At 42.7% G+C, this 27,225-nt stretch overlaps 2 protein-coding genes across 3 annotated transcripts in view; both read right to left on the bottom strand.

Moving 5' to 3' along the window:
• SOS1 (SOS Ras/Rac guanine nucleotide exchange factor 1) overlaps nucleotides 1–3,549 on the bottom strand; it is a gene marked incomplete at both ends in the record, with an annotated part of 43,326 nt that extends 39,777 nt beyond the window's left edge. Inside the window, one exon of the mRNA XM_079550180.1 lies at nucleotides 3,463–3,549. Within this exon, the coding sequence (XP_079406306.1) occupies nucleotides 3,463–3,549 (87 nt within the window). The remainder of the gene's footprint in view (nucleotides 1–3,462) is intronic.
• Nucleotides 3,550–8,274: 4,725 nt separating this feature from the next.
• The window catches only part of MAP4K3 (mitogen-activated protein kinase kinase kinase kinase 3), a gene marked incomplete at both ends in the record, with an annotated part of 80,554 nt that continues 61,603 nt past the window's right edge, over nucleotides 8,275–27,225 (bottom strand). For both annotated transcript variants that reach the window (XM_079550178.1, XM_079550179.1), the window contains 11 exons: nucleotides 8,275–8,362; nucleotides 10,489–10,544; nucleotides 12,915–12,985; nucleotides 14,268–14,360; nucleotides 14,477–14,545; nucleotides 17,053–17,224; nucleotides 17,967–18,070; nucleotides 20,712–20,770; nucleotides 23,243–23,360; nucleotides 23,443–23,503; nucleotides 26,182–26,261. In XM_079550178.1, coding sequence (XP_079406304.1) covers nucleotides 8,275–8,362; nucleotides 10,489–10,544; nucleotides 12,915–12,985; nucleotides 14,268–14,360; nucleotides 14,477–14,545; nucleotides 17,053–17,224; nucleotides 17,967–18,070; nucleotides 20,712–20,770; nucleotides 23,243–23,360; nucleotides 23,443–23,503; nucleotides 26,182–26,261 — 971 coding nt within the window. The remainder of the gene's footprint in view (nucleotides 8,363–10,488; nucleotides 10,545–12,914; nucleotides 12,986–14,267; nucleotides 14,361–14,476; nucleotides 14,546–17,052; nucleotides 17,225–17,966; nucleotides 18,071–20,711; nucleotides 20,771–23,242; nucleotides 23,361–23,442; nucleotides 23,504–26,181; nucleotides 26,262–27,225) is intronic.

Here is a 27,225-nt window from a genome sequence, read left to right on the forward strand (position 1 = left end):
GCAAAAATGTTTTTGTCAGCCACAGCTTCCTGAGCACTCTTTAGTCACTTCAGGAACTCTGCTCATCTCTTTTCTCTATGGAAGGTATAGAAGAGTGACTATGCGATACACTGAATACGCACAAGCTCCCTACCTATAACATTCCCCTTAGCTGAAGCAGCAAATCCTCTTCAGCTGTTAAACCACTTCAATCCAATCATTTTGACCACAATGAATTCCAATGGCACCCCTTATTAATTGCTACACAGATTCAGAGCAACTCCAGGTACTCAAGCAGTGGAGTATCTGTACGGTACGGACATTCTTTATTTCTCTAAATAATCAAACTGTTTGATCCATCAATACGGACGACACTTTCCAAGATAAAAATCAACATATCGGGGAAGAAGCACATCATGGGTATGCAGAGCAATTCCTGCTGCACAAGCAAGACGAAGCCACAAGGAAAGATGTTCAAGAAAAATGATCCAAAAAAGATGACGATCAGCAGAAAGCGCGCATGTTCACTACAAAGGAACACCAGCTGAAGAGGCATTCTCTGCAGGCATTCCTTCTGACTCTGTCTTCCACGGTGCATCAAAACGCACAGGTCTCTCTCTCCAGCCAGCCAAGAGCCCTGGTGTTTCATATGCCTTGAATCTTCCATCTTCATCCCCAGCACCTCACCTGCCCACCTCTACAACTTCTATTTCAACACCAGCTGCTATTCTTATTTCCTTTTCTTGAAGCTTATCATCAGGATTGCTGTCTTTTGTCAGCAACTGAGAGCCTCTGTAACACTCTGTCTTCTGATGCTACAAAATAATAGTGACCAGGCAGAGAAGCATCTCACTGCACATCATTTCCCTCCTAATTGAGTGCACTGAAGTCTATCTTGACAGGATCTGAAGGAGAATTGGAAGAAAAGGGATTACATTATCATCTGAATGGTACAAAAGCTGCTTTTTTCAAATGCAGCTGTTGAATGCAAAGACAGTGCATTACAGACTCCATTGTTAAGGCCCATATCTAATGAAACACACGACACATGCTAGCAAAACTGCACTGATGCAAGCAGCAATTTATACTTACTACATGCTTGCTTTTGTTAACAAAAACACAAAATCAAAATAACTCATCAGGAAAGAGAAAACCCTTTGCAATTACTCAACAATACCTATTTTTTAGGAAGTGATTCCAGGAGGTGCTGTTTGAGCTCCAAGTTACAAGCCAGCGTGTAGTTACAAAAGACTAATGGTAGCCATCCCCAGTAGCTGGGAACGCTTTATGCTGGTACAGGTGCTTCAACAGCGTTAAACACCATTCTCCTAATCAGCAATAGTAACTCAACATAGGTCTTCCCAAGTCTCACTTTCAGCTACGCAGAATGGAATGATCCTGTTTGGGTACCCAACAGGTTTCAAGGAGGAACTCAGAAACCAGAGCACTACCACTACCCACGAGCAGGCACCCGAGCACAGTCAGCTCACTGGAGGCAAGAAGGGAAAATCCTCCTCGGTTCATGACAGGGTGCACATCAGCACCTGATAACCCGACCGCAGAGAGCACGTGCTCTAGCAATTTAGCAAAGGCACACAGTGCTCTCCTTCTGGGAAAGTTCTGCCCTTTGGTCTTGCTGGCATTCGCTGCCACATTCTCTGTTTTACTGGTCCCACATGTAGGCTCCAGGTGCGAGTTGCTCTGGGCGGCACAGCATGGGGACACTGGCCCTGAGCTACCCACTGCAGGGCTGCACGCTGCACCTGTCTCCCAAGCAACAACAGACAGCTGTCAGAGCAAGCACACTGCAACTCTCCTGCTTGCACCTGATACTTCAGACAGGTTTGTTTCTTTATGAGGCTTTTATCGGGACTAAGCACGCTAGCCAAGATAACTTGTACCCATTAAAGTTAGTAAAATACTCCATTTGGCTTTTTAATTAATGAAGAAGCTATTAAGAAGCCATATGTTCTCATCTGTCATTTAGTTTTCCTGTAACTCAAGTATTTGGCTGTTCAGCACAGAAGATAACAATACGGATGGATTCTTTATTTCTACATTTACAAGGACAGCAGCAGGAAGCGGCACACAATGACACTTGTGGAGTATGCTGGGCAACAGCACAAGAGAAGATAAGAAACAGGTGTAAACCTCATGAAAGCAGAGGTTCAAAGCACTAACATCTGCTCGACAGTCACACATCTGGGCATCAGAGCTTCAGAACTAACTCCACCTCACCCCAGCTGTCCCACTACCCACAGAGAGCACCACACCACGAAACCAAGACGACTGTACCTTGCAGGGCCGAGCTGGCACCCTTGGCAGCTCATCTCCATCGGCCTGTTTGTGACTTCTGACTCTTCTTCCTCCTTTCACCCAAGCAATTCATCCAACTCCTCCAGCAAGCATCTTTAGTCCAAGGTAACCCTGTGAACGGCTTGTCCTTTGGGATGAAACCTTGTGTTCTTGACTCAAATAATTCCAGACTAAATTTTGCCTTGAGACCCTCTGCATGTGTCCTCCAGCACTCAGCATCAAGCCTTGCTCCAAGTCAGGCAAACTGTTACGCCATGGAAGGTCCAGGGCAAGTTCACTCCTCTGGAAGGTGCTTGGAGGCCGCAGGTGGCTCCAGCCCCCACCCGGTGGCCATCCACACTCAGGTGCAGCGAGAACCTGAGCCATGCAGTCTGCCCAGCCATCTGCTTCCAAAGAAACGACTACCAAGAAGGTTTGAACCTCGAGCACAGCACACTATACAGAAGACAAGCAAAAAGATCTCCAAGAACTGGATGGGGCCAAAGCGTTTGAGAGCTCAGAGCAGGCCAGAAAAATGGGGCTACGTGTCGCAAGAGGAAACAGGGAAGAAATGCTGCACCGGTACGACTGCAGTGCTTGAGACCTCCAGTCCGCGATGGGGAACGAGAGAGGTCAGCCAGCCCTGGGAGCAGGTCCTTCACCCAGCAGCTGCCGTTCATCACCGTGGATACACGCAGCCACACGAAAACACTGCCGTACAACCAAGAAGCGCTCCGCTAGCAATACGAGGCCAGTCCGAGCAGCAGCGTCAGACACCGCCGCTCCTCACGTCCTGCACTTCCCGGGCCCGGCTGCAGGAGGACGGAGGAGCGCTCACCGTTCCTCCCCTCTACCTCACAGCGTCCGTCCGCGCCCGTCACCTCCACCATCCCGAGGGATGACGGCGTCCTACCGGATCCCCTCGGACCGGCCCAACCCGGGGCCGGCAACCCCAGCCGCGGCCCAGCCGGAGCTCCCCGCGATCCCCCCCGCGGCGCCCGGCCCGCTCCGCGCACGCAGCCCCCGGCTGTCACCGCGCCGCCGGGCCGGGCCGGGCGCTCTCCCCTGGACGCTTCCGGAGCGGGAGAAGCGGAGAGGCCCGGCCGCTTCCCCCCCGCCGCTCCGGGCGGCACGGAGAAGGCCCGGTGCGGCCGGCGGGGCCGAGCGCCGCTCCCACTTCCCCCTCACCTTCTTCAGGGCGGGCACGAGCAGCCCCCGCCACTTGGGCGCGTTCTCCTCGCTGAAGAACTCGTAGAGCAGCGGCTGCGCCTGCATGGTGCCGCCGGGCCCGGCCCGCTCGGGGCGGCGGGCAGGGCAGGGCGGGCCGGGCTCGGCGCGGAGGAAAGGCCGCGGCGGGAGGGCTGGGCGCCCCCTCACCAGGAGGCCCGGCGGCCCCCCGCCGCCGCCGCCGCCGGCAGGCCCGCAGCGGCGGGGGGAGGCGGCGGCTGCCGCATTCCTCGCCCGGCTCTCGGTGGTCGCCCCGCGGCGCCGCGGAGGTGCGGGGGCGGCGGGAGCGGGGTCACGCGGCGCGGCGCGCGGGCCGCGAGGGGCGGGGTCGGGCGCCCGGAGCGCGAGCGCCGCCGCCTCCCCGCTCTCCGAGCTCCCCGTCCTCGCCCGCACGGTTGGCGCCCGCGGAGCATGCGCGGCGCCGGCCCGCCCCGCGCCTGCGCGCCTACAGGGGCGCCGCCGTCGCGGCCCTCCTGCACGGTGGAGGTGACCTCACGCCGCCGCTCCGCCCCCGCGGGGCTGCCCCCGGTCCGCGAGGGGAGCTCGGCCGTGAGCCGCTGCGCAGCCCGAGTAGCACTGCGCGGGCGTGCAGAAGAGAGAACGCCCTTATGGAACCACAGGATCATAGACTGACCCGAGCTGGAAGGGCACGCCGGTCTTTAAGATCCTTTCCAACCCGAGCCGTCATCGGGTCATCGTTGTCATACGTGAGGATCCCACCGCCCAAACCTGATGTCTTAGAGCGGTGTTCGGCAGTGCCTGAGCTCCGGCATTAGGGCTACGACTGTCCTGGGCAGCCTGTTCCTGGTGCAGACCCTAACCCCCAGCTGCCCCTCCCCTCACGCAGCTCCGCGCCGTCCCCACAGAGCAGAGCTCAGCGCTGCCCTGCGCTCCCTGTGAGGAGCTGCAGGTGCCACGAGGCCTCCCCTCAGCTCCTCTGCTCCGCACTGAGCAAACCCAAGCACCTTTGCACTCCTCACACACGTTGTCCTGCAGACCCTTCTCCATCCTCGCAGCCCTCCCGTGAACACTAATAGTTTTGTTCACCAACCAGAACCCCACTATCTGTCAGCACAGCTGCTCTCCAGCCTCTCATCCTCCAGTCTGTACCTAGCTAGACTTAGGGTTGCCCAACCCAGCTGCAGAATCCAGCACTTGCTCTCACTGAATTCATGCAGCTGGTGATTGCCTGGCCCTCTAATTTGTTATGATTTTTCTGCAAGGTCTCTCTGCCCTCGACGGAAGAAACAGCTCCTCCTACTGTAATGCTGTCTGCAGATTTACTTATTGTACCTTCAAGTTTAATTGCTCCAGAGGGAGCCAGTCTGGGGGGAAGCAGCCCCCAGCCCCTCTCTCAGCCAAGTGCCCACATGCTGACTGCTCGCTCTGGCACCAGGCCTTGCTTCTTGTGTGGCTGATGGAGATGCAGGCAGGTGATGGTACCTGCCTCTGGCTATCTGCTGGCAGCTTGAGACCACGGGCAGTGTTACTGCTCCTGGGGAGGCTCTGTTGCTTGTCCTTAGAAAGACACAGGCACCTCCCATGCGCTGAGATCAAGGATAAATACACCCTGTTAGGATAGGATAAACACCCTGTTCAAGCAGCACAAGAGCAGCTTGAAGGGTGGGGGGAGAAAAAAAGGCCAAGAAAAGCACAGCTGTAACACAAATGATGTTCCCTCTTTCTAGGGCCTGGCAGGGCAAAGGATGCTGGAAATCAGATGCAGATTCACTGTGCCCTGTTCTGCAAAATGAGTCTCAGGACCAGAGAAGTCATCCAGCTAAGCTCACAGGGAGGGTGAGAAGAGTGAAACCTCTGCAGATTGCTGGAAGGATGGTTTGGGATCAGCTTCCTGGATGGGAGGAGAGTGAGGTACCCAGACAGAGCGCTTGGGCAGACCGCAGTCTCATCTTTTTCCAGAGCCGATAGCACAGACACCTGTCAGGAATGGCATGCACATGGGGAAGCTCGCTTAATTAGCATGCGAAGCGCTCTGAGGACAGGAGATGGTCCCCAGACACTGAGCAGCATTGCAGCAGACAATGGATAGAGCTTCTCAGAACTTCTTTACCCCACAGCTCTGCCTCAGGCGATTTTCTCCAGCCAGACTCTGCTGTCTGAAGGAGTCAGACTTCTGCTTTGAACAGGCTGGGATGGGGATGAAAAGAGGGAATTTTTGCCTCTCAGAGCTGGTTGCTTGGCCTAGCAGACTGCCTGCATGTTCAGCATTGCCATCTCAGCATCTCACAGTCTGCCATATGGTGAAACATCAGTCTGTCAGCGTTTCAATCCTGCTATCAAATATGTGCAACACCGGGTGTAAAATTACACTCGTGCTTTGCTCATAAACTCTTCTAGCTGGAGATTAAGGCGTGAGGGCTGCGGTCCAAAATACTGCACCAAGCTGGCATGACCTGAGCTGTCAGTGTCAGGCTGGGGGTTCTGGCACAGCTTTCCTTTCTGCGAAGGACCTGGACAACCCTGCTTCTTTGTTCTTTTGAAGAAGCTCCATCTGAGGAGGGATCCAGCTTTAGCTCATGTTCCAAACTAGAAAGTAGCACAGAGAAGGCAAGCTGTCTTGGCTGTAAAAATAAACTTGAGACAATCACGTCTTAGCACATGCGTTCTCTCCTTTCTCTTTCCCCATCTTCCTTGATTTTGGCAAGCAATTGCAGCTGTACATCTTTCTACCAGAAGTGCTCAACCTGAGCAAAAAACAATTTCCCCAAGCTCCTGGTGCTCGCTGTTCAGCAGTGCCCCAGAAGCCCCAAACAGCAAGCTATGGGGCCCCAGCTGCTGCAGAAACCTAAGAGGAAGAAGCATGCTTGCACATCAGCTATGTTGTACTTGGTTAGAAGTCTGTTACTTTTTGCACGTTGAAGTGAGGAATAGTCCACAGAGGCAGGATGGAAATCCCCCTTGGGCAGCAGCAATACACAAGTGAAACACCCAGAACTTCTTGCCTTTTCTGAGAATTCAGCTTCCCGGCACCAGGGCTCGTTACCACCTCTCCCACAGGGCGGATTTGAGGTTCAGTGCAAGGGAAGAGATGGGGCCAGCAGATCCAACAAGCTATAGGCATTATACAAACAAACAGACCATCAAGAAATAGCTCAGCTGAAAAGATTAAAATATAAATCCAGTTTTGCAAGCAACAGAGGTGCACCTGATAGAGGGAGAGGTCAAGTTACTCTGAGGAAGAAATTAAACAAGCCAGAGTTTGGAAGGACATGTCCAAAATACATATATTCATTGCCTAGGGGCACACAAGGGTAATACCACCTACACCTAAGTGCTACTCTAAATTCAGTGGAGCTCCAGTGGTCTGACCTTTCATACATTCAGAAACGCCCAGCTTCTGTGTTCGGCACAAACATTTAATAGCAGAATTCAAGACTCAGTATGTTCCATCAGCAGATTTTAGTCTTATGTGGAAATTAGTGCATGTGGTAATCTACTTGTACAACAACATGTTAAAAAAAGTTTATTTTACATTATATACATTAGAGAACATATTTCAAAGCATTACCAATCACAACAATAATGCAGGCCATAAATCACTTTAAATTTAGTTTGGCTTTAGTGTATATTATCACAATAAAATATAAAAGAACATATACAAAAAAGGAGTCAAATGTGTGCATTTTGCTAAAACTTGGCATTTACATACTCCATTGGAAAATAGCAATCAAAAATACTTCTGATCAAAACTAAGTTCCTGTGATGCGTAGTAACCATTGTATTGTTTGAATGAGGTAGTAACTAAATTATTTTGGCCATGTGTTAACATCCTAAATCAAAGAAAGTGTGAAAATGGTTATAAGGCCAAAAAAAGTCAAAATGACATCATCTTCGAGCCATTTCCACAACGTGGAATGCTGCTGCTTTTTCACTGTGATATGAAACTACTTAGTAAGACAAACAGTAATACTAATTTTTTTTTTCCACTGTATATGCTAGTAATTCAAACACCTACTGCAGTGTTACAGCAAGGTACCACTATCCTGGGACTGACACCCATCCAGAAAGTCTTGTTTTCAAGCACGGAGAAGTAATCGTAAGGAGAGTTTTAATTAAATATAAAACACAGGTGTCTAACTGGTTTGTTCCACAAAGAAAACTACCCGCGTAAACAAAAAAAAGGGAACTCTGAAGCCCAAGTCATATCCACAAAGTCACAGCTTACCTTTGTGACTGAATACATCACATCTCAATATGTTGTGCAAACATGAACACCAGTGTGTTGCATCAAAATTAAAACAAGATTGTAATCTGATTACAGCCTTGGCTACAATTTCTAAAAGTTAAATTTATTTGTATTAGTAAATTACATATAATAAAATACAATAGTGTCGTTAAATGTACTATATTTGTTCCTAGCATCCCACTTTATAATAAACACATGACAAATCCTTAAAATAGTACCCCGATTTCATTTTTGCATCCTCAGTGACTTTTACATCTGTACAGGTAGGACACTTGTACTTAACAGGAGGACCACTATCTACAGAAAGTCAGTGTAGGTCTTCACCAAGAAGTTTCACTGAAAAATACTGCATATGTACAAAGATTACATAACAGTAAATTAAGCACTTTTGTGGCATCTTAATGCTTGTGTGTCCATACCACAAATAATCCTCGTCTTCCTCTCATGCCGTAATAAATTATAAAGTAACTGAAGTCAGGTTACTGCAGCCTTTGTGCAATTTCAGCCAGCCGTGAATGCCGCCGCAGGAGTGCTATCTTGTCAAGGTGAGCTGCTGCACACCATTCTCAGTAACTGTTCTCATGCCCAGCGAGGATATATAGATTGCTGTTGGCTGTTGGGTTATCTGTCGGCCTGCTTTCCAGCACCACGACCCTGAAACGAAAATAAAACAACCACAAAGTCAAACTGTAAGCATTCTTTCTCAGGGTGCCATTTGAGCAGCAGTCATTTCTCTTTCCCTGGAGGCTTGTCGTCGGAAACTCACACCAAAGCATCACTCCCTACTGCCTGTGCTCGTGCTCCCCTGGAGCTTTGCAGAGTTCATCCCTTAAACAGGATGTTGTCAGTCTGTTCTTTGCCTATGGACATGCCAGATGACCAAAGCCCACTCTTCTGCAAGCATTTCTAGCCCTTCCCTGAGCTCACGCAAATGATCGAAGGTCACATCACTAAATTCACAGAAACTTCTTCCAGCTCTGAAAGTCCCAGAGACACAAAAAAATGTAAGCCAACAGAATTCTAAAGAGAAGCATAATTACATGCAGATCTGTACTAGCACTGCAAAGACCATAAGGCATGTCCTACATTGGACCATTTAAAGGAGAGGAATCTGCAATCACAGCTCGGTTTCACAAACTGTGAGATGTTTAATCATGCAAGAACTGCTGAAACTGCTGAACAAATCAGGGTGCTTATGACTCAATTCTTCTCCACAACCACCCCATTCTGAGAAACTGAAGTCCATCTATCAAGAATTCATCCAAGAATAGATAGCTTACTTCAGATGAATGCTCTGCTCAGCACGCCCCACAAGGCATTCCCTGCTCACCAGGAGGAAACATGCAAGCTTTTAACATACTGATATTAGATTTTTTCACTTCTCAGAACCCCACTTCTTATGAACTGCTAAAGAGAGAGATGCATTGCTGGAAAAGGTTTCACAGCTCAAGCAGAAGATACGAGACTTGTAATAAAAATGATGTCTGAAAAATCTGGAAGTAGAGCTCACTGCAACACAAAGTCTTTAAACGTTGTCTCAGACTTGGGAGACTATTAGTCTAAGATAGAAACAAATGGAACAGTATTTATGAAGGCATTTTTCTCCAAGGCAATGATTTGCAATGTCATGCTCCATTCTGAAGTCAGACTTGTTTTTAATTTAAGCTATGCTGTCTCCTAACAACAAAGAGAAATGACATAGTAAAGCTGAGCTCCATGCACATCTCACTGGCACCAGGAGATTAAAACCCTCAGGTCAGAGATGAGTGTTGCTTACAATTACTCATTACCAGAGAGCTATCAGGTATTGCACATAAGGCAGAACCCTCAACCCCCAGACAGCAAAAATTGCCATGAGGTTGCTAGCTGACAAAGCCACAGCACCATTCAGTGCTGTTGATGTTACAGGTAATTATAGGGCTGTGCATCAAGCTTGGACAAGTAGCACATGGGGAAAGCCTCTGGTTGCTGTGGAGCTTAGTGGTAGTTCCAAAATGCTACTAGAGAATGAGGTGCTTGCAAGTAGCCTAAGACAGAGACAATTCTTAAAAACTGAAGTCTATCTTTTTCTACTACATATGAATGTGCTGCTGGTGAAACTGTCATGTCAGCACTCACTCTCCAGAGACAAAACATATGCTGCTTTCATGACTGGTAAGTACAAAGTTTGACAGCAGGGCAGAGAAACCTGAAGAAGTCAGTGACACTCCTAAAATAGTAGTGACTGACTTTGCAAGCTAATATGTGATCGATGGGTCAGACAGACACAGTATTTGCATCCTGCAAAAGAAACACCAAGGAACAACTATGCTGAGAATTATGAAGAGCTCTTAAAAGACACGAGCTGCCATGTTGATACAACTCCTTTCTGTGGATGAAATTGAGATATTTGAATTTTTAAGGTGAGGGGGTTTGTTTTGGCATTTGTCTCATGCAGCTGAGCATCTCAAAGCAAAGATTTTAGTAAGTTAAAAGAATTACAGTGCAAGGAAAAAGCTCCTTGGAGATTTTAACTACAGCCAATTATGAGCTTCCTGTTGTGGCTGAGTACTTCTCAAAGCTCACAAATTCTTCTAGAAGAATTCTTCTTTCTTTATTTTTTTTTTTTTAAGAAAGAGCAGTAAACTTACAGTAAACTTAAAGATGAAAGGTACACATGTACATGAAGTAATGAGCAAGAGAGCTAAAAAAGAAATCACAAGAAACATACAGAATATCTTTAGAAGTTAGGAGGGAAACATCATGCCTCAATTTTAGCATGCTGCATTCGCTTCTCATACCTGTCAGATCCCAGAAGCCTGAATATCCTTGTATTATCAGAAATTTCTTGTGTGATCTAGACAATAAAAATAAAACAAGAATTTACATGTTAAGTGCACAGGTGATTTTCAGTTATTTCCTTTAGGTTGATTAAAAAGAAACAATGGCTAATATTACAAATCTACTGCTCAATTACAGTGCCTAGCGAGTTCATTGCAAATGTCACTCATAAATGAGATCTAAAATGTTTGGTTTTGGTTTCTTCCCAGTTCTTGCCAAGTAATGTGAGCTCCTCTGGTAGCAACTGCAACCATATCAGCAAGGCTCAGCACTGCATAGCACAGCACCTGAGCTACTGGCACAATTCTTTTCACACTATGACTGAAATAAGTACCTGTATGGCTCTAATTGGTCTCACTCTACAGTAGGTGTCTGAAATGGTTCAGGTAAGCCACACACAATGCCTACACATTTCGCTGAAATTCTCAATCATGATGACGCAGTAAGTTCATCCTTTCAAGACCTTGAAAGGGAAACAATTGCATTTGTGGCACTTACGCCCATTGTGTAAAGTAATCTGTACAGTACTCTGATGTCTCATTGTGTACTGCAGGTGAATTGTACTTGTGAGATATGTCTTTATGATTATATGAATACCAAAAGTAGCAAAAAAATAGTTTCTTAACCAACAATGCCAACCAAAGTCCATTGAATACTCCAAAGGGTGTCGAGTCATACTGTGAGTGGGAAGCAGTGTTTCAAAGCTCCCTTTCTACATAGCCACATTTCATTTCCAAAGCCAGAAGTGATGTTTCTCTCCTTCCTAGACCCTGGTAGCATTAGCTGTCTTAGTGAATACACTTATGGCACAGAGAACTTTAAAAAAAAAAAAAAAAAATTCGAAACAGTGAGGTTTCCCATTCTAAAATAGTTGCTTCAAGTCCACGTCTTGGCCCACGTTCTAGTCTTGTCTCAGCATTCACATGGTGTTTCACCTTTCCCAATCAATCAATCAATCAATCAAGTCACTGTGGAAGGTCACAGTTGTGGAGGGAAAAGGTGAAATAGTCTTACGAGCGGCTAAAATCATTCCCAAATAGACTAGAAAATATTAGGCTAAAGAATTAGTAATAATTCGGATTCTACTAAAGTCTTCAAAGAGAAATGTGCTGCAGTGTTAGGATGGTAAGGGTGTTTTCAGTTGTAACAGCTTCTTACACACTACACAATTCCCACAGAGTAACAAAGGTGGTCACGATCCATGTCCAAGAATGCAGGCTTTTCACATTACCGCTAAAAACTGGTTTATTTTTTTTCTTAATAGTTGTGGCTCCTGAAACAGCCAGGAGTGATAAGGAATTTTAAAAGGCCTGAGAGCTTACCCTAGGTACGCCTTACATAAAAAAGTTTGGGGTGACTTTCTGGCAATTGCTCAGCTCAGCTGTCTGTTCTTCATCTTGATGCTGGCTTTGGCTTGATAATAACAAAGCAGGAAGACAGTGTTCCTTATGCTTTACATAAACAATGTAAAGCATCCATTTGCGCTGCAGCACTCTGGGGCATGTCCTCTCACAACTGGATCAGAGCTCCTGAGTGCCAGTGGGTGGAGTAACATGCTGAGCTTTGCACAATGCTGCTAGCAGCAGTCTGGACTTGGAGAAGTGCCTAGCGGCATCACCATCTCCTCATGCTCTGTGCTAACAGCACAGGAGCTACAGCTCACTTAGCATTATGAGTTCTTGGGAAAAGGACAGTCATGCCTGGTGATCCACCATGCAGAAATACCACGAAGTGCATTTGTAAACTTGGAAACAGAAAACAGGCTGACTCTAGTGTCTGGTCCAACTTCCCACAAAGAGCAGGATTACTGTCAGTATCGATTAGGTCAGCTGTAGCTCTGTGCAAATAAATGGAGTGGTATAACAATGTGGGATATCTAGCTTTGGCATGGTATGACTACACATGTGCCTTAAAGTACAACTGGTCATAATGAACTCTCTCAGCAAATGTGACACTGATGAAGCAGCTGGTGAAGTCTGTAAGCATTCTTTAAAAATCCAATTAAAAGACTCATTAAAATCCTATACAATGCAGTGTTTTCACTAACACCTGGTTGCACAAAATTTAAAGCAGGAAAAAAAGGAGTAGGGAAGGTATTTACGACGATTTGGTACAATTTTACACCATTCCTGGCAAAGCCCACATTCAGGCATCCACCTGTGGCAGGCTAAGGGGCCAATAGTCATGGTCTTCAAATTAACGTAAGCAAGAATTAGTTGGATACTTTTCATGGCATGAGACACACTTAGGAAAAGATTCCAGTTTCCAGGTCTAACCTAGACAGTCACTGAAAAGTTTCAATCTTTCTCAGCCCACAACACCAGGCATTTATCCAGAACTTCACTTATATTAAGAACTAGAATTTGAAGCAAAATGCACTACTCACCTCATTTGATCTGAAACTCCTTCCTTGCATCCCATGTTTCCAGAAGGCTAACACACTGTCCTGTAGACAGACTGGTAACAAATAAATACCGGAATCAGTTTTACATACATAATACCAAATCATTCTTTTAAGGCCAAAAGCATATTGCTGCAGTTTTTATATTTTTATACATACATATCATGGTTTCAAGTTCACCCACACAGACTGCAAAACATCTCACAGGAATCACTGAACATGCCTCTGAAGTAGCTGCATTTATTTCTTTTAAGAGCAGAGTTTAAAAATATTGTCACTCAACTAGGAAAACACTTTTCTGCATAGGATTTTGTCCTAAAAACAGTCCTCACTCAAAATACAGTCTTTTCCAAGTCTAATACTTGCAGAAAATACAGAGTGAATTTTAGCCAAAAAGTTGCAGCAGAACTTCTAAAGATATCACTGCAGTGATATTTTTAATCCATCACACAACTATTGGCTGACGTGGTCTTTACCCATCAGCTATGCAAAGCTTTACAGAAACCTTCATTTCCCAGCCCTTCCCCTTGTCATACAAACAGAACGATGTTACAAACCCCTGCACTCAAACCTTCTGAAAGAAAACGCACATCAAGGGCCTTCCTCACAGAGAGGGTAAGCGTGGAATAATCTGTCCCACCTGCATCCAGCATCCCACGTCTGTGAATCAGGGGAGGGATACAGGAAATAGAGCAGAGCTCTTTAGAAACACTTTTAAGGACTGAGGAGAGTGGTAGCTCACTTGTGATGAGCAGAGACAGGACTATAGCACAAGCAGAGGTACCAACAGCGAGCAGATTCAGGTACACTTCTCTTTCCCTCCCCTTGTTCCTAACTAACAGGAACCACAGAAGGGAGAAATGTTCTCCCCGTCACCGCTGGAAAATTATCAAAATGGATGTATTATATATCTCACAAACCTACCTCACTGAGATGCTTTACAAGAAAATAACTGGTGTTACTGATGCGAAATGTGACGTGTATCGATTTAGTCTTTGAGCTGCTTTATAAAGACAGACTGCATGAACACACATGCAGAATGAGTTAGCCGTGAGTGAGTCACAGGGTTAAGTAGGTTGTATTAAAGTTTTCTTTTAGAGGCTGAAGGTCTCCGTCATTTGCAGACCATTTAGCCTAACAAGGGAAGACTCCAGAGTTATTACTCTGTTTGGATTGCTCCAGGGGAAGCACGCTATGTAACATGCTAAACCGCCCAACACAAAGTGAAAGGCTCAAGATAATGTTTCACATGCCAAAAGACTTGAGAGTTAGCATTTCTAATTCTGTGCTGTAAGGGAAAACAAGCTAATCAAATATTCAATATTAATACTGACTTACCTATTGATTCAATCTGAAAGTCAAATGTGAGTTCTGACGACAGTTTGCGGCTGGATTTTAACCTGCCTTGCAGATTCACTATTTTTATGCAGCCTAGACAATAAATAGGACACACCAACAGTTAATCTTCGATATGACCTAATTTGAAGACATACAGTATGCATGAACATGTATGTGTATGTATACATTTAGCTGATCCTCACACTTACAATCCAAACACACCAAAATGGTGTCTCTCTCCAGCTGTGTTACATGCACAACACTTGTTTCTGTAGTGTCTATAAAAAAAAAAAAAAAAGATAGTGTTAGTTCATAAAATAAATTACCGTGAAATCTGAAATGGAACTTCTAAAGACTGAGACAATTTAATGGGTTAGTGTGTTTTTATCTGTTTAAAACCATCATCTACTAGTGACATTTCTCTTCCCTTTGAGAGCCATGTCCATTTACCCAACTTGTTGATTGTGACAGGAAAACTAAAGCTGTAGTACTAAAGCACGGACTTAATCCAGTCTTTCCTGAGCCATATTGCAAAAGCAAGCTCATGCATACACTGTATTTTGTACACCTATTTTATTCTATGGGACTCATTTAATATTGCTGTTGCAAAAAACGTATAATGTAGGACTGTCCACACTAAACCTGAACAATGTTCCAGTCCATTTCGCTTCTGCCTTTATTTCTCGATCTTGCTAGGAACATTTATATCAGAACTTCATTCTTGATGCTATTTTTATACTTTCTATCCACAAATATTAAAAAAAAAAAGAAAAAAGAAAAAGAAAAAAAGAAGGGGGTATTATTGGTATATGATTTCCTTCTCCAAACCTGCCTTCTAAGTTAAGCTGCAGCAGTCTCCATCACAGCGAACAGGGAAACCTGATCCACAAGTGATCAGTGGACATATCAACTCAAAAAGAAGTGCTGTTTAGAATTAAACAGAAGACAGCTTTCACAACTCAGCACTGCTGCCAGTGATTCCGTACACATTCTTTTTTGCAAAAAAGGGAAACTCATTAAATCTGTTAGAGATGAGCAATTACAGCATGTTATCTGAAGTATCTAATAAAGCCCATGGTCCTGTTGAGAAGCTAAAACCCTCTCACAGATGATGTCAGGAGTGTGCTCCTCAAGATGGCCTCTCCATCTTCTATTCTGCTGTTTGGTGTTTTGGAAGGTATACATTAACAACCTGAACACATTTCTAGTGTGTCACTTTAACCAAAGCTGGAGATAGCCATGATGAAAGCATGTAACAGAAAGACTGGAGGACATATATCTGTGCACCCACATCATGTGATGTAGAAACACGTGCTGCACTGGCTGAACCCAACAGGAAAGGGAGGGAGAGGGAAGAAAAAAGCAAGCCCCTGCAATAAACTTTATGACAGCTACTTTTTTTCCCCCCTTCACGTCTTCATCAGACATTTACAAACAAAATGTCAAATGTCAAACAAAGTCTGACCATGTCAAATGCTCTCCTCGCTTAAAAACACAGAAAAATCTGATCGCATTATTGCCTTCCAGTCAGCAGAGGACAAGAAGAAACCAAGAGTTAAAATTAATGTTAAACAAATAGGAGAAAGTAACAGACATAAGGAGAGAACACACAAATGATTCAAGGAGGCTAAAGAAGTATTTTTAGAAAGAATAATGCAATGTTAGATTATGCATGTGAATAAAATAAAAGGAACAGGGAAGGAATTACCGTTCTTATATTTACATTCAGACAGACAATACAGTGAGAGAATGACAACAAGATGTTATGGTTCAAAGAAATTCTATTTGGCATGCTACTTTTATGGACCTACTCAAGAGACAGAATGGATGAACAAGTTTGAAAATAAAAGGCACTAACTCTCAAGTGATAAGTGCATTAATTGTCCAACCGCTGATCACTTTGCTTTCTGTAAAAAATTTTTAAAGCTTTTCAGCAGCAAGAAAATCAGCAGGCATCCTTCCAGTGGAAACCACTCCTTAGTGAATTCCAGAGGATACAATTAGCCATACACACCTATGTTGTCCTGTGCTGGCATATACAAATTCTCCATGGATCAACAAAGACTCTTCGCCTAGCAATAGCTACGTTATTTACTGCTTTTATACCTGCAAGCCATGACTGGACTCAGCTCGCTACTGTCCCTAGGTTTAGACAGATTTTTGCTAACTCCAGAAATATAATTCGTAGCACACTTTCTTTTCAAGAGTTTCTACTGTAATTCAGATGGTGTGGCCTTCTCACCCATACAGCACTCAGACTAGTGACGGACAGGTGCTTGGATTTCTCTTATCAGCAGTCCTAACTCTTTCTTATTCCATAAACATCACACAGAACAGAAACGTGCTGCTCCTCGGCAGGAGGCCAACAACACAATTTCTGACCATATTGGCCAAAACAGACAAAACCAAACCACACCGACAAAGATTTTGAAAGAAATCGCTCAGATTGTTGTTCTATTAAAATCCACAAAGTAAACAGAAATCCCAGTGCCAGAGGAGAGCACATAATGGCACGGCGGGTAACAGGCACAGCCTTATGTATGAAAATGCAAAAACTACAACTCCATCCTCGAGATTGTCACAGGAATTCAATCAGTTCAATTACAGAAGCATTAAAAAAGAAAAAAAAGGATGCATAAGCAAGCAGGTACAAACACCCCTTTAAACAAAAAACTTTAACAATTTAAGCATTAGTTTTGTCAAAGGCAACTACCTTTCTAGTACTTCAACTAAAATAGAAGAGCAAGGAGCATTTCTGAAAGTAATCACAAGAGCATGCACAAACCTGTTTCTGTAAACCACGAAGAGGTAGAATTTGGGTTGACAGTCTCAAACTTCACCACCTGGTTGAAGTCCCTTCCTCTACTGACACCAACACAAACTAAAGGGAATTCCTGCTCAGGGACTACCAACATTTCAAACAATCTCAGTGGACAAGGTACAGGAAAATCTATGTGCTAGATTAAGAAACAAAAACATATATTAGAAAGGAAACAAGTTTACTATTAGCTATTTAAACTGTATCGTAAATGTTAGCCCATAGACTTACTTCTTCACAAAACAGTAACTGATAGATACACAAAGCCTGAGTTGAGAAGATTAGAAAGTCCTCATGCTGATTTGGTTAAAATAGATCGAATGTCTTTCATCATGCGAGCTCTGTGCAGCTGCTCACAGAGAACAGGAGTGCTATACCCAGGATTGCTCTCCCTGGCCATGGAGTTTCTAAGCTCTAGCTTCCCAGGCCAATCAATTCATAGCAGCTGTGTCTCTGAAAACACACGTCCACCTTGCTTCCACCTTTTCTGATAGTATCAGACAGGGAGAAAACAAGCATTTCTGGGCACCTGCAGAGTCACAGAGCACTGAACAAGTGGTTCAGTCTGAAGACCAGTTTTTTTTTTTAACATTTATCTAAAAGACAACGCTCATACAGAGAAGAACTTTGACCTTCTACTGAAACACAGTACAAAAAAACCCAAAACATTCACATATTTTTAAAGCCTGTAAATATCAATTGCAGACATTTGAGTAATTAACTTCAATGTAATTTAACAGAAACAGATGTGTATGCCTGGTAACAACGAAATTGTTCACTTATTTACTGTTTTTTAATAACACAAGAAACAACTAATAGCTAACAATTCATTACAAGATAAACAGAATCAAACATCAGGGAATTTCATTGTATTATGTTACCTTGATTAACATGAATTTTTGCATTGGTTCAACCCATTCTAACAAAACAATACTAGATTGTAGTGCTCCACAAAGGTACTTGTGGCCTGTGTAGGGATTTCTCACTGTCAGAGAAGAAGAGGTAATATACATTAGTACAATAAGCAAATGCAAATTATAAACGATTTTCAACTAAATAACACTTCGCATATTTCTGGAAAATAAGCCCTCCTATCCCACTCTAACCTTTCCTAAAAGGAAGCTGCTGTAAAGTCAACATTCACACTTGGAGAATGGCAGCAGCAAGCATGCTTGCCTTTCTTCTGGGGATAACAAACTAGCAGCTTGTGCCAAATAAGCCACAAAAACTTTGACTCTCACCAAGAGAACTGCGGCACGTTTGACATCTTCAACTCAAAGCTGAGTGCTGATTCTTGAACTTGTAGACAGGATTTATTATTTTAGACAGGCTAAATAATAACAATGTTATTAATAATAAAGGTGCACACATGTACACTTTAAGCATCTTGCTCCAGCATGTTTATTTGCCTAAATTATCTCCAAATTACCATGAGAAGCTGTTAAGGAATCGTTTTTTTCTATGAGACACAGACACTAGGAATTGAATAGCCACTGTTGTTTGAGAACTGCTCAGATGTTTTTTAAATACCATAATGGCAAGTCTGAAATCCCAGCACTGTATAAGCATTTGCAGGTCAGCACGAAATCCAGCTTTCAAGTGACACACCGTTCCCACTCAACTGCACTTCCTATTTTTATCAGAGCTCAGTTAAAAAGAGGAAAGAGGTTGATAAAGTTGAAAAACTGAGCACTGTGAAACAAACTTGATTCTACATTAATGACAGAATCTCGCTCCTTAATGGATATGCAGGCATCGCTTAAGAAGTACGAGGGCTGCTCCAAAAATAATGCCTCCTATTTCATTACACTGGCCCACAGCATTAGAGGCAGAAGTTGGTGGTACGACAGCAGAGGTTGAACCTTCCCACAAATATCCCATTACATTTTGTTGCTGCATGACAGATGACAGCAGAGGGGCAGTCTGACAAAACTGCATCTGACACGGAAATGCACGTGAAGTAAAGGCGTGGAAGTGAATTCCTCCACGGAGAGGAAGTGACATCCACTGACATTCAATGCTTGATAAGCACTGATGGAGACCACACAACGGATGTGAGCACAGTGAGGCAATGCGTGCTGTGTTTCAGCAGTGGCAACAGCAGATCACATCTGCTGGTGCAGATTTGTACAAGCATGGCACACAGGTTCTTGTTCACTGCTGACAAAAAAGCATAGCTAGTGGTATTGTGTAGCTGAGAATTTGCTCTATCAAATAGCAGTGTCGCATTCTTTGTATCTGCTGTCATTTCCAAGGAAATAAATAGGAACCATTATTTTCAGAGCAACCTATCTGAAGATCAGATCTTAAACTGCAGCAAACTAACCATCAGCCATCAGGTAATTAACAAGGATCAAGTAACAAGCCCCTAACCCAGAATGATCTACATACATGACAAATCATACTTTTGCTATTTCACTGTCACAGAAATCCACTAGCAATCCATTGGCATCTGAAACACCAAAGCTCAATCTCATTAATCCAAGTTCTCATTCGCTACCAGCCAAGGCAACTGCAAAATACAACTTGCACTTGCCATGACCCTCAGCAACGCTGAACTCAGCAGCAGAAACCACAGAACAAGCAATTACCAACACCTGTAAACAAGAGAAAGAAGACCAGAACTTCTGGTCCTTTTCTGCCTCCTACAGCCCTGCTGATTTCCCTAGGCCAAAGAGATCATCTCATACACCGCCCGCAGCGATAGAGACCAGGCTGCATGTAGCAAGCAGGACCCAAGGGCGGGGGATCTGTCACCTCTCCCCTTAGATCTGCCTTTTGTCACTCCACACCCCTACATTACATACAGAACACTGAGGAGCGAGAGGCTGGGAATTCTCTTTCAGCATCCATTAACATCCACAGACAGACCAGACTCCTCAACTAAGGCAAGGTCTGGATGTACATAGCACACAATGTTAACACCCTACCACACCCTAGAGGATTTGTATCCCAGAAGAAGTCAAGTTTTAACAGGCAAACTGGGCACAGAAGTGACAACATAGGTAAGAAATTTCTTAGCAAAATTGGGGAGATTTTCATTTTTCATCAGGGTGACAGACACTCACCATTCAAAACCTTCTGTATAATTCCTCATACCAAAGAGCTGATTATGGAACTTATAACTCTGAATGATCTCCCAGTGTCATTTCTCCCTTTTAAAACACTTCTTAACAGATTACGCATTTAAGTTTTAGGCAGTTGGCACTCTGAAGATGTTATAAACACTTCAGGGATCATCCTCAAAGATTCAAAAATACTCTGTTTTCAGCAACCAGTATTAATAATTGGAACTTCTGCTAGGAAGTCAGGCTACTTAACCTGATAACTTATTTTAAAAAGGTCACACTGCATCCATGGAGATTAGTTTCATCCCAAGCACTGGCTTAAATTTGTTGCATTCTGCTTCCCTGCATTTTCTTGAGAACTGTCCTTATCTTTAAAAACTGAGAGAAATGGGGAAGTTTTCACTGCCTAAATGCAAAGGACTAATGTGAATGAGTTCACCATCTGCAGATGCATAGTTCCACAATAATTACAGAAAAGCCTCTTCTAAAAGTAACAAGTCTTAGTATTGCTACCATTTGTACTGCTTATTGGAGCTTATTCTGCAGATCTTTACTTACCAACACAACATTTTTGACACCATTTAGTCTCAGGAATTTTTGTAGACACAGCAAATTTCCTGCAAGATAAACACACAGCTATCAATCAATCAACTAAAGTAACTGAATTTCCTTTCAGAAAGTTGCTGCTGTGAAAATTCTATTTGTCCATCAGAAAAACAAAACATGTATTTGTCTCTCTCTTCTCAAAACAACATGCTTAGAACACACAAGATGATCTGTTTTCAAGCACTGAGATGTTGCTGAGTTATGCAGCATTATGAATGCAGTTAGAAAACAATCTGTAACCTGTTACAACAAAGACAAGGGAAATTAGGGCATACTAGTAATAGCTATGAGCCACTTGCAAACAAACACCTTAAGTTTTTCAAAGCTTTTTGTAGGCAGAGCAGCATGAGTTTCAAGAGAAGATCTGAAGGAGGACAGGAAGGCAGTTTTGCAAGATCTTATTTCCTGTGTAGGGAACATTCCCTGAGAAATCATGAGAATAACTGCTTGAGAAATGATTAAATAAGCAAGGGGAGATAGTGTTCTTTGCTGGAAATGGGAGTCAATGCTTCTGAACAGACTAGATGACAACAAACTGTATGAAGGTTGACCACAGTAGCCTCAACACTGAAAATTACTCATTTGATAGACGGTGCAGATAAGATGGGAATAAGTGGAGCAACAGACTGATGCTGCAGCCAAAGCTACAAACTAGGAAAACACTCGCACAGTATTTCAAAGCTGCCCAGAAATGACTAATAACATACTAGGACTAAGATGCACAAAAATAGTATCAGTCACAAGTTTAGGCTGGGAGAAGTCAAGAAAGGCTTGAAAGGACCTACTCAGGGACACTCAAAATAAGGAAGCTGGACAGGAGATTTACCACAGACTTACTTTCTGTTTCTGAATGCTTGCCTACCAAGTATCAGTCTGAGCTTCAACCGTTTGGCAATGACCATACTGAAACTTACATAATAACTTCAAATTTTATTTTGCTTTGTATTTTCTCTGCAGGAAACTGTTTGTAATTCACGTTCATTATTTCATATTGTACTCATCACTATAGTAACTAAGATCTTGCTGCAGAATATACTTTGTGGTTTGGTAAGGAACAAAAACTATGCTCTTCTGCATAAGCCAAATGTAACTCTGGTAGTCTGTCTAGCTAATGTTACTACTGTGATGCCTTACAGCTGAAGGATAAGTCAACAAAACAGATTACCTAAATAAATCTGTCCTGCTTTTGAATGACTAGCTTGGCACTTGTACATTCAGGTTATGCTGCATTTTTCTTGGGATGCAACAAGACCGAACAGGAAATTTTTTCCAAGCCTTCTGGAACTTAGGTATCATTTTAGAGTGAAAACAGTGTGAATTTGTTCCTTACATGACCCATGTAATTATTAAGGTCTAGGCCAGTCTACTGCCGTTACAATCCTCAACCCAAAGCCATCCAGATGAAGTTAGCTTGGAAGACAAAGGAGCTGAACTGTTGTACAGACACAAAGACAAAAACATTTCAATACAAATTTCTAAGAATTCAACCTCTAGGAAGAACACAATTTTTAGGTAAGTGTTGCACCACTATGCTTGCAGATGACTGAACAAAAAGTCTTTCCCAGATCTGAAACGTTGACAAGTTGGCAGTAGTACCAAAGGTAACTGAGAATCAGGTCTGCTATAAAACAATTTCCTAACAAAAAAGCCTATCAAATAAGAAAATACAATGATTCACTATGCCCTTTAAGTATCAAGTTGCTTTGCAAACTAGGTTAGTGTTACCATCTCCTCCTCTTTGATTTGAATGAGCTCTGAAGGTTTGTTTGGCGGCCAGCACTGCATCCAGCCTATGGGATTTTGTACACTCTTGCTAGTAAATAATGTTGGAGGGACTGCATGCATGATGCACTGTAAGCATCTGGGGACAAAATTCTCCTGTAATACCTTCCACTCTGGCCTGCAAGAAATGACTTGCCAATGATGTGAGACAAACCCACGTTCCAGTTCTATTTTGCCCAGCTTTCAGAATAGCCTGTCAGCCCATTCCTTCTGCAGTAAGGGTCATCTTGACAATCTCCCCAATGAGAAGCTGGGGAAATCCATTTAAGTACAACTTTTTTTTTTTTTGATAGAACAGAAAACAAGCACCAAGAACTCATGCAAAGTAACTAATTTAATATCATTATTTCTAGTCGCCTGAAATATCACAGGTACAATACTGACCCAAGATTTAGTTTCACAGGTACGATCACAGCTTGCTATACTAGACTGTAGCTTCCAAGAGCTAAGCCCAGAAACTAGATGCTTCACAACCACAAGGTGAAATGTACCAAATCCTATTTCTTTGTTAAGAATATATTCACATCTCAATTCATGTAAATATGGGGAGGTCTACATTCTGATTAATGTCCACATGAGTTACTTGTTACGGAAATGTGTGAACAGCATTCCAAATTGTTTGCAATTCCCTGACTTTCACAACCATACCCTGAATTCTTACGATCAAGATGTTCTGATATTATCTGATGAGGTGAACTTACCTGGGAAGTATTCGGTCAGGAAGTTTATGTGCTGGAATAGCAACAGGTAACTTTTGCATTTGCCTTGCATAATCAAAGAGTCCTGGCAGATTATGAGAATATAGCTGAGAAGCTTTACCTGGAAATTAGAAAAAAAACACTTCAAATACGAAAACAAATGTATACCTGCACTACCACCCAAAGATGGCAGAGTAACTTACCAGATATTGATAATAAGCAATTGTTCATGACATATAGCCACGTACACCTTCGAGGGAATAGCTAATAAAGGGAAGAAAAGCAAATATTCAGTTCATTTACACAAAATGTAAACACATTACACTGATTAATTAATGTCTTCATAGACAACAGGACAAAACTAATATTGACTTGAGCTAATTCTGTTACAAAGGGCAAGACAATTAATATTTACCTGGATTCCAGAGTTAAGTCCTTAGGAACACACATTATATTTAACATACACATTAACAGGTAGACAATTGGAACATTTTATATCCACGTCTTCAAGTATAGTACCATTAGCCTGCAAAGTGTCATTATAAAGATCAATCCATTTTTTTCCCAGAAATTTTAATAACCACCAGCCTTTCTCCTTCAGAGGAGAAACACTTAACAACATAAATGTGGTATAAAAACTAACTTCATTCTAAAGCCTGTAGTATTCCAAAGTCTTAAAATAATTAAATCTGGCACTTCAAATGAGTTTTTAATTTTCATGTGATTACATATTTCTCATAAGTAATCAAAGGATGCAACAAATGGTCAAAGCAGAACTGCTATTAGTCATATTACTGGACAATTACTGGAAAGAAGGGACTGCAACTATCAAAACATCCTTTAAGAAAGAAGAAAAATTAAAAACACTTTTTCCCCCCACCTCTCATATAACTTCTGGAGCTTCCTGCCACAACTGATCATGGAAACAGACAGGATCAACATGTCCAACAGGTCCATAAATGGATACAAAGGCAAACAGGCAGGGATGTACCCTCCAAGAAGCCTAATTCAACGACCACAGAGGAGCTTGAGGGGAGTGGCCATAAGGCAGTGGCAGAGCTCATAAGCATTTCCTCCTGCCACTGACCATTGCGTTAGAGAGATCACCTAACAGGTCACGTCCTTCACTCTTTATCATAACAACAACACAACAAATTTGAGCAGATCTGTAAATTAACTGAAAGTTTTATCTGCAGGAAAGGAAAATATCATCTTGAAGCTGTGCTAACTTCTGAAAACGCATACAATTTCTGCTTTGCCTGTCAGTGGAATGAAACAAAGTGGAAAATAACCAAGAGAATAATACTTTGGCTAGACCTAGAGAGTAAATAATGAAGTGAAAGAGGATTCCAAAACTCTATTTGAGTTGAAATCTTTTTGACTGTTATAGTAAATAATGAGATTTAGGTTAGATGTTAAGAAGAAATTCTTTACTCAGAGGGCGGTGAGGCCCTGGCACAGCAGCCCAGAGAAGCTGTGGTGCCCCATCCCTGGAGGTGCTCCTGGTCAGCATGAGCTAGATGGTGGCAACCAGCCCATGGCAGGCAAGTTGAAACTAGGTTATTTTTAAGGTCCCCTCCAACCTAAGCCATTCTGTGATTTCATGTAGGAAATGGGTAGCACAGAGCATGCACTTCTATTCCTGAAGTCTTTTCATAACCTAAACACACCATAAAACACCTAAACCTATGCTAAAAATCTAACAGTCTGGATACATGCAAATTTAATTTGCAGGTTTGATTGACGTTCCATACTGTGACTGAGAATGCTTGAATCTTAAAATTAGAGAAAAAAAAACAGCAATACTTGAATATTCAGGTTGATTGAGTTGTCACACATTCCTCCACTTACATACAGCTGGCTGTTTTGACTAGCACCTCTTTGTGTTTAAGTACTTATTAAAATGCTTCCTTAAAGGCTCACTTTACAATGAAATATAGAATGCAACACTTATAGAAAACAAAGGTAAACACGAGTGCATAAACTTCAGTTTATCTATTTTCCCTGCCGTTTTTCAAGAAGTTCTGTAGGTCTGTTCAGCCTGCAGGGATTACTGTATTAGTGATATTTCTCAGGGTATATTTAACAACTTCAGCAACAGCAAGGTACCTGAACTAAGTTAACTACCAGAATGATTATGGGTTACGTGGAGCTCAGCGCAAACTATTTAGGCCTTCTTCCCCACACAAAAGACACCTCTACAAAGTCTGGACCCTGGAAGATGAACAAACACCAGTGCCTCCAGCTTACAGTGTGAAGGCTGTCCTTGCAAATTCCTCCATCTCGATGGCAGATGCATAGCTCCCTAAGTTAGGGAGAAGGCAGGAAAGAAAACAAGTCTCTTAGAAACTAACAAAAGAGCCGGAGAAGTCATCACACAGAATAGCCTGCCACTGGCATTTCCCCCTCCCCAGTATCCCCACAAAAAAAAATTACTATTTATAAGATCCACAAAGACAGAATTTCAAAACTGGGCTTCAATTAATTTGAGTCTCATCAGCAAAGCTGCTTTTAACACTCAAAGGATGGGATTTAGTGCACAGATCTCACTTCTCTGTAACCAAAACGGCACCTTTGCTTAAACAGTCTACTTTGTAACACAACTTCAAGGAAAACAAAAACTTTCACACCAACTGTATCAGGGAAATTCAATGCTATTGAACAAATCATTTACTCCAAGATAATGCACTACGATGAAATTCAACATATTAACATGTGCAGACCTCCTACGAAAGTACAGTTCAACCTAGAAAAAAACATTATATGATTGCAACATATCCTCAATAGTAAACATGGAAGGTAAAACTCAGTACTAGTGCCTATGTAACTACAGTGAAGAGGATTCTTAGAAACATCACACCAGGTTAACCAGTGGCTAAAAAGTGTCAGAAATGATGGATTTGGCTGCTAGTGTTTTTTCAAAGATGCCAAAACAAATATACCTGCTCCATCGATGTTTCATGAAGTTCGTTGAGGTTCAGCGTGTATATACCTTCTTCTGCACCAAATATCAAGTACTGATCTGTAAACACGAACAAAAAAACTCCAGCAATACTGACTTAAGGAAGGAGGGTGCTATTTTGTTGCTCTTCTCTTAAGAGCACTCTTTGCAAGTCCTTTATTAAAAACAGACCTAAAACAATTACATACAGGAAAACAGGACAACCTATAATAGTTATAATGTTGAAAGCACAGAAAATTAATCTTTCCAAGGAAGCTTACACATTTATGGATGAAGCTGTTCTAAGACTTTATGAAGATAGCTCAGGTTTTGTTTGTGTCTAACTAGGAAGAAAAAACAGTGACACAACTACAAGCAAGAATTCACATATAGATTTCTGACTTAAACATTTCCATACATTTCATGACACATCCATGGCTGGTTTTTTTTTTGGAGTACATCAACAGCAGTATTGACTGGAAGGCTTTTTCAGCACTTCATGTATGCCTCGCTTCTCGAGTATGATTCACCTGTTTACTGTGATTGCAGCTGAAGTTAATTAACGGCCTTGTTTGCATTTGGACAGTCAAAGATCTCATATTGAGAAGATGTCAGCTGCAAAGACTGACTCTCATAACTTCAGTTTCTATAAAACTAAATATTTTCTTGCTAATTGGTTCAGCAGTATCTGTCTAAGCAGCCTATAATATAAAGATGAAACTGAAGGTAATATGAGTACAGTGCTACCAGTTTTCACTTCTGTCAAGCTATTTAATAAACTAATAAAACATGTGAAAATGAAGAGATCTCAAACTTGTACTAACAGGAAGACATACGAAAAAAATATACATACATCAAGAGAATGATAGAGAAGCAATTAATTTGAAGCAGGACTTTTGGAATTTGGATTTTTAGAAATAAATTAGGAGTGCCACCTTTTGAACTACACAGTTGAGTCGTGAATCATAATCAAAATATGTTTACTTACCTTTACTTAGCATGCAATTTATTCTTTTTTAATCAAAGCTGAAAACTGTGCCTCATA

This window comes from Tetrao urogallus (assembly GCF_951394365.1).
Source record: "Tetrao urogallus genome assembly, chromosome: 2".
Taxonomy (NCBI): domain Eukaryota; kingdom Metazoa; phylum Chordata; class Aves; order Galliformes; family Phasianidae; genus Tetrao; species Tetrao urogallus.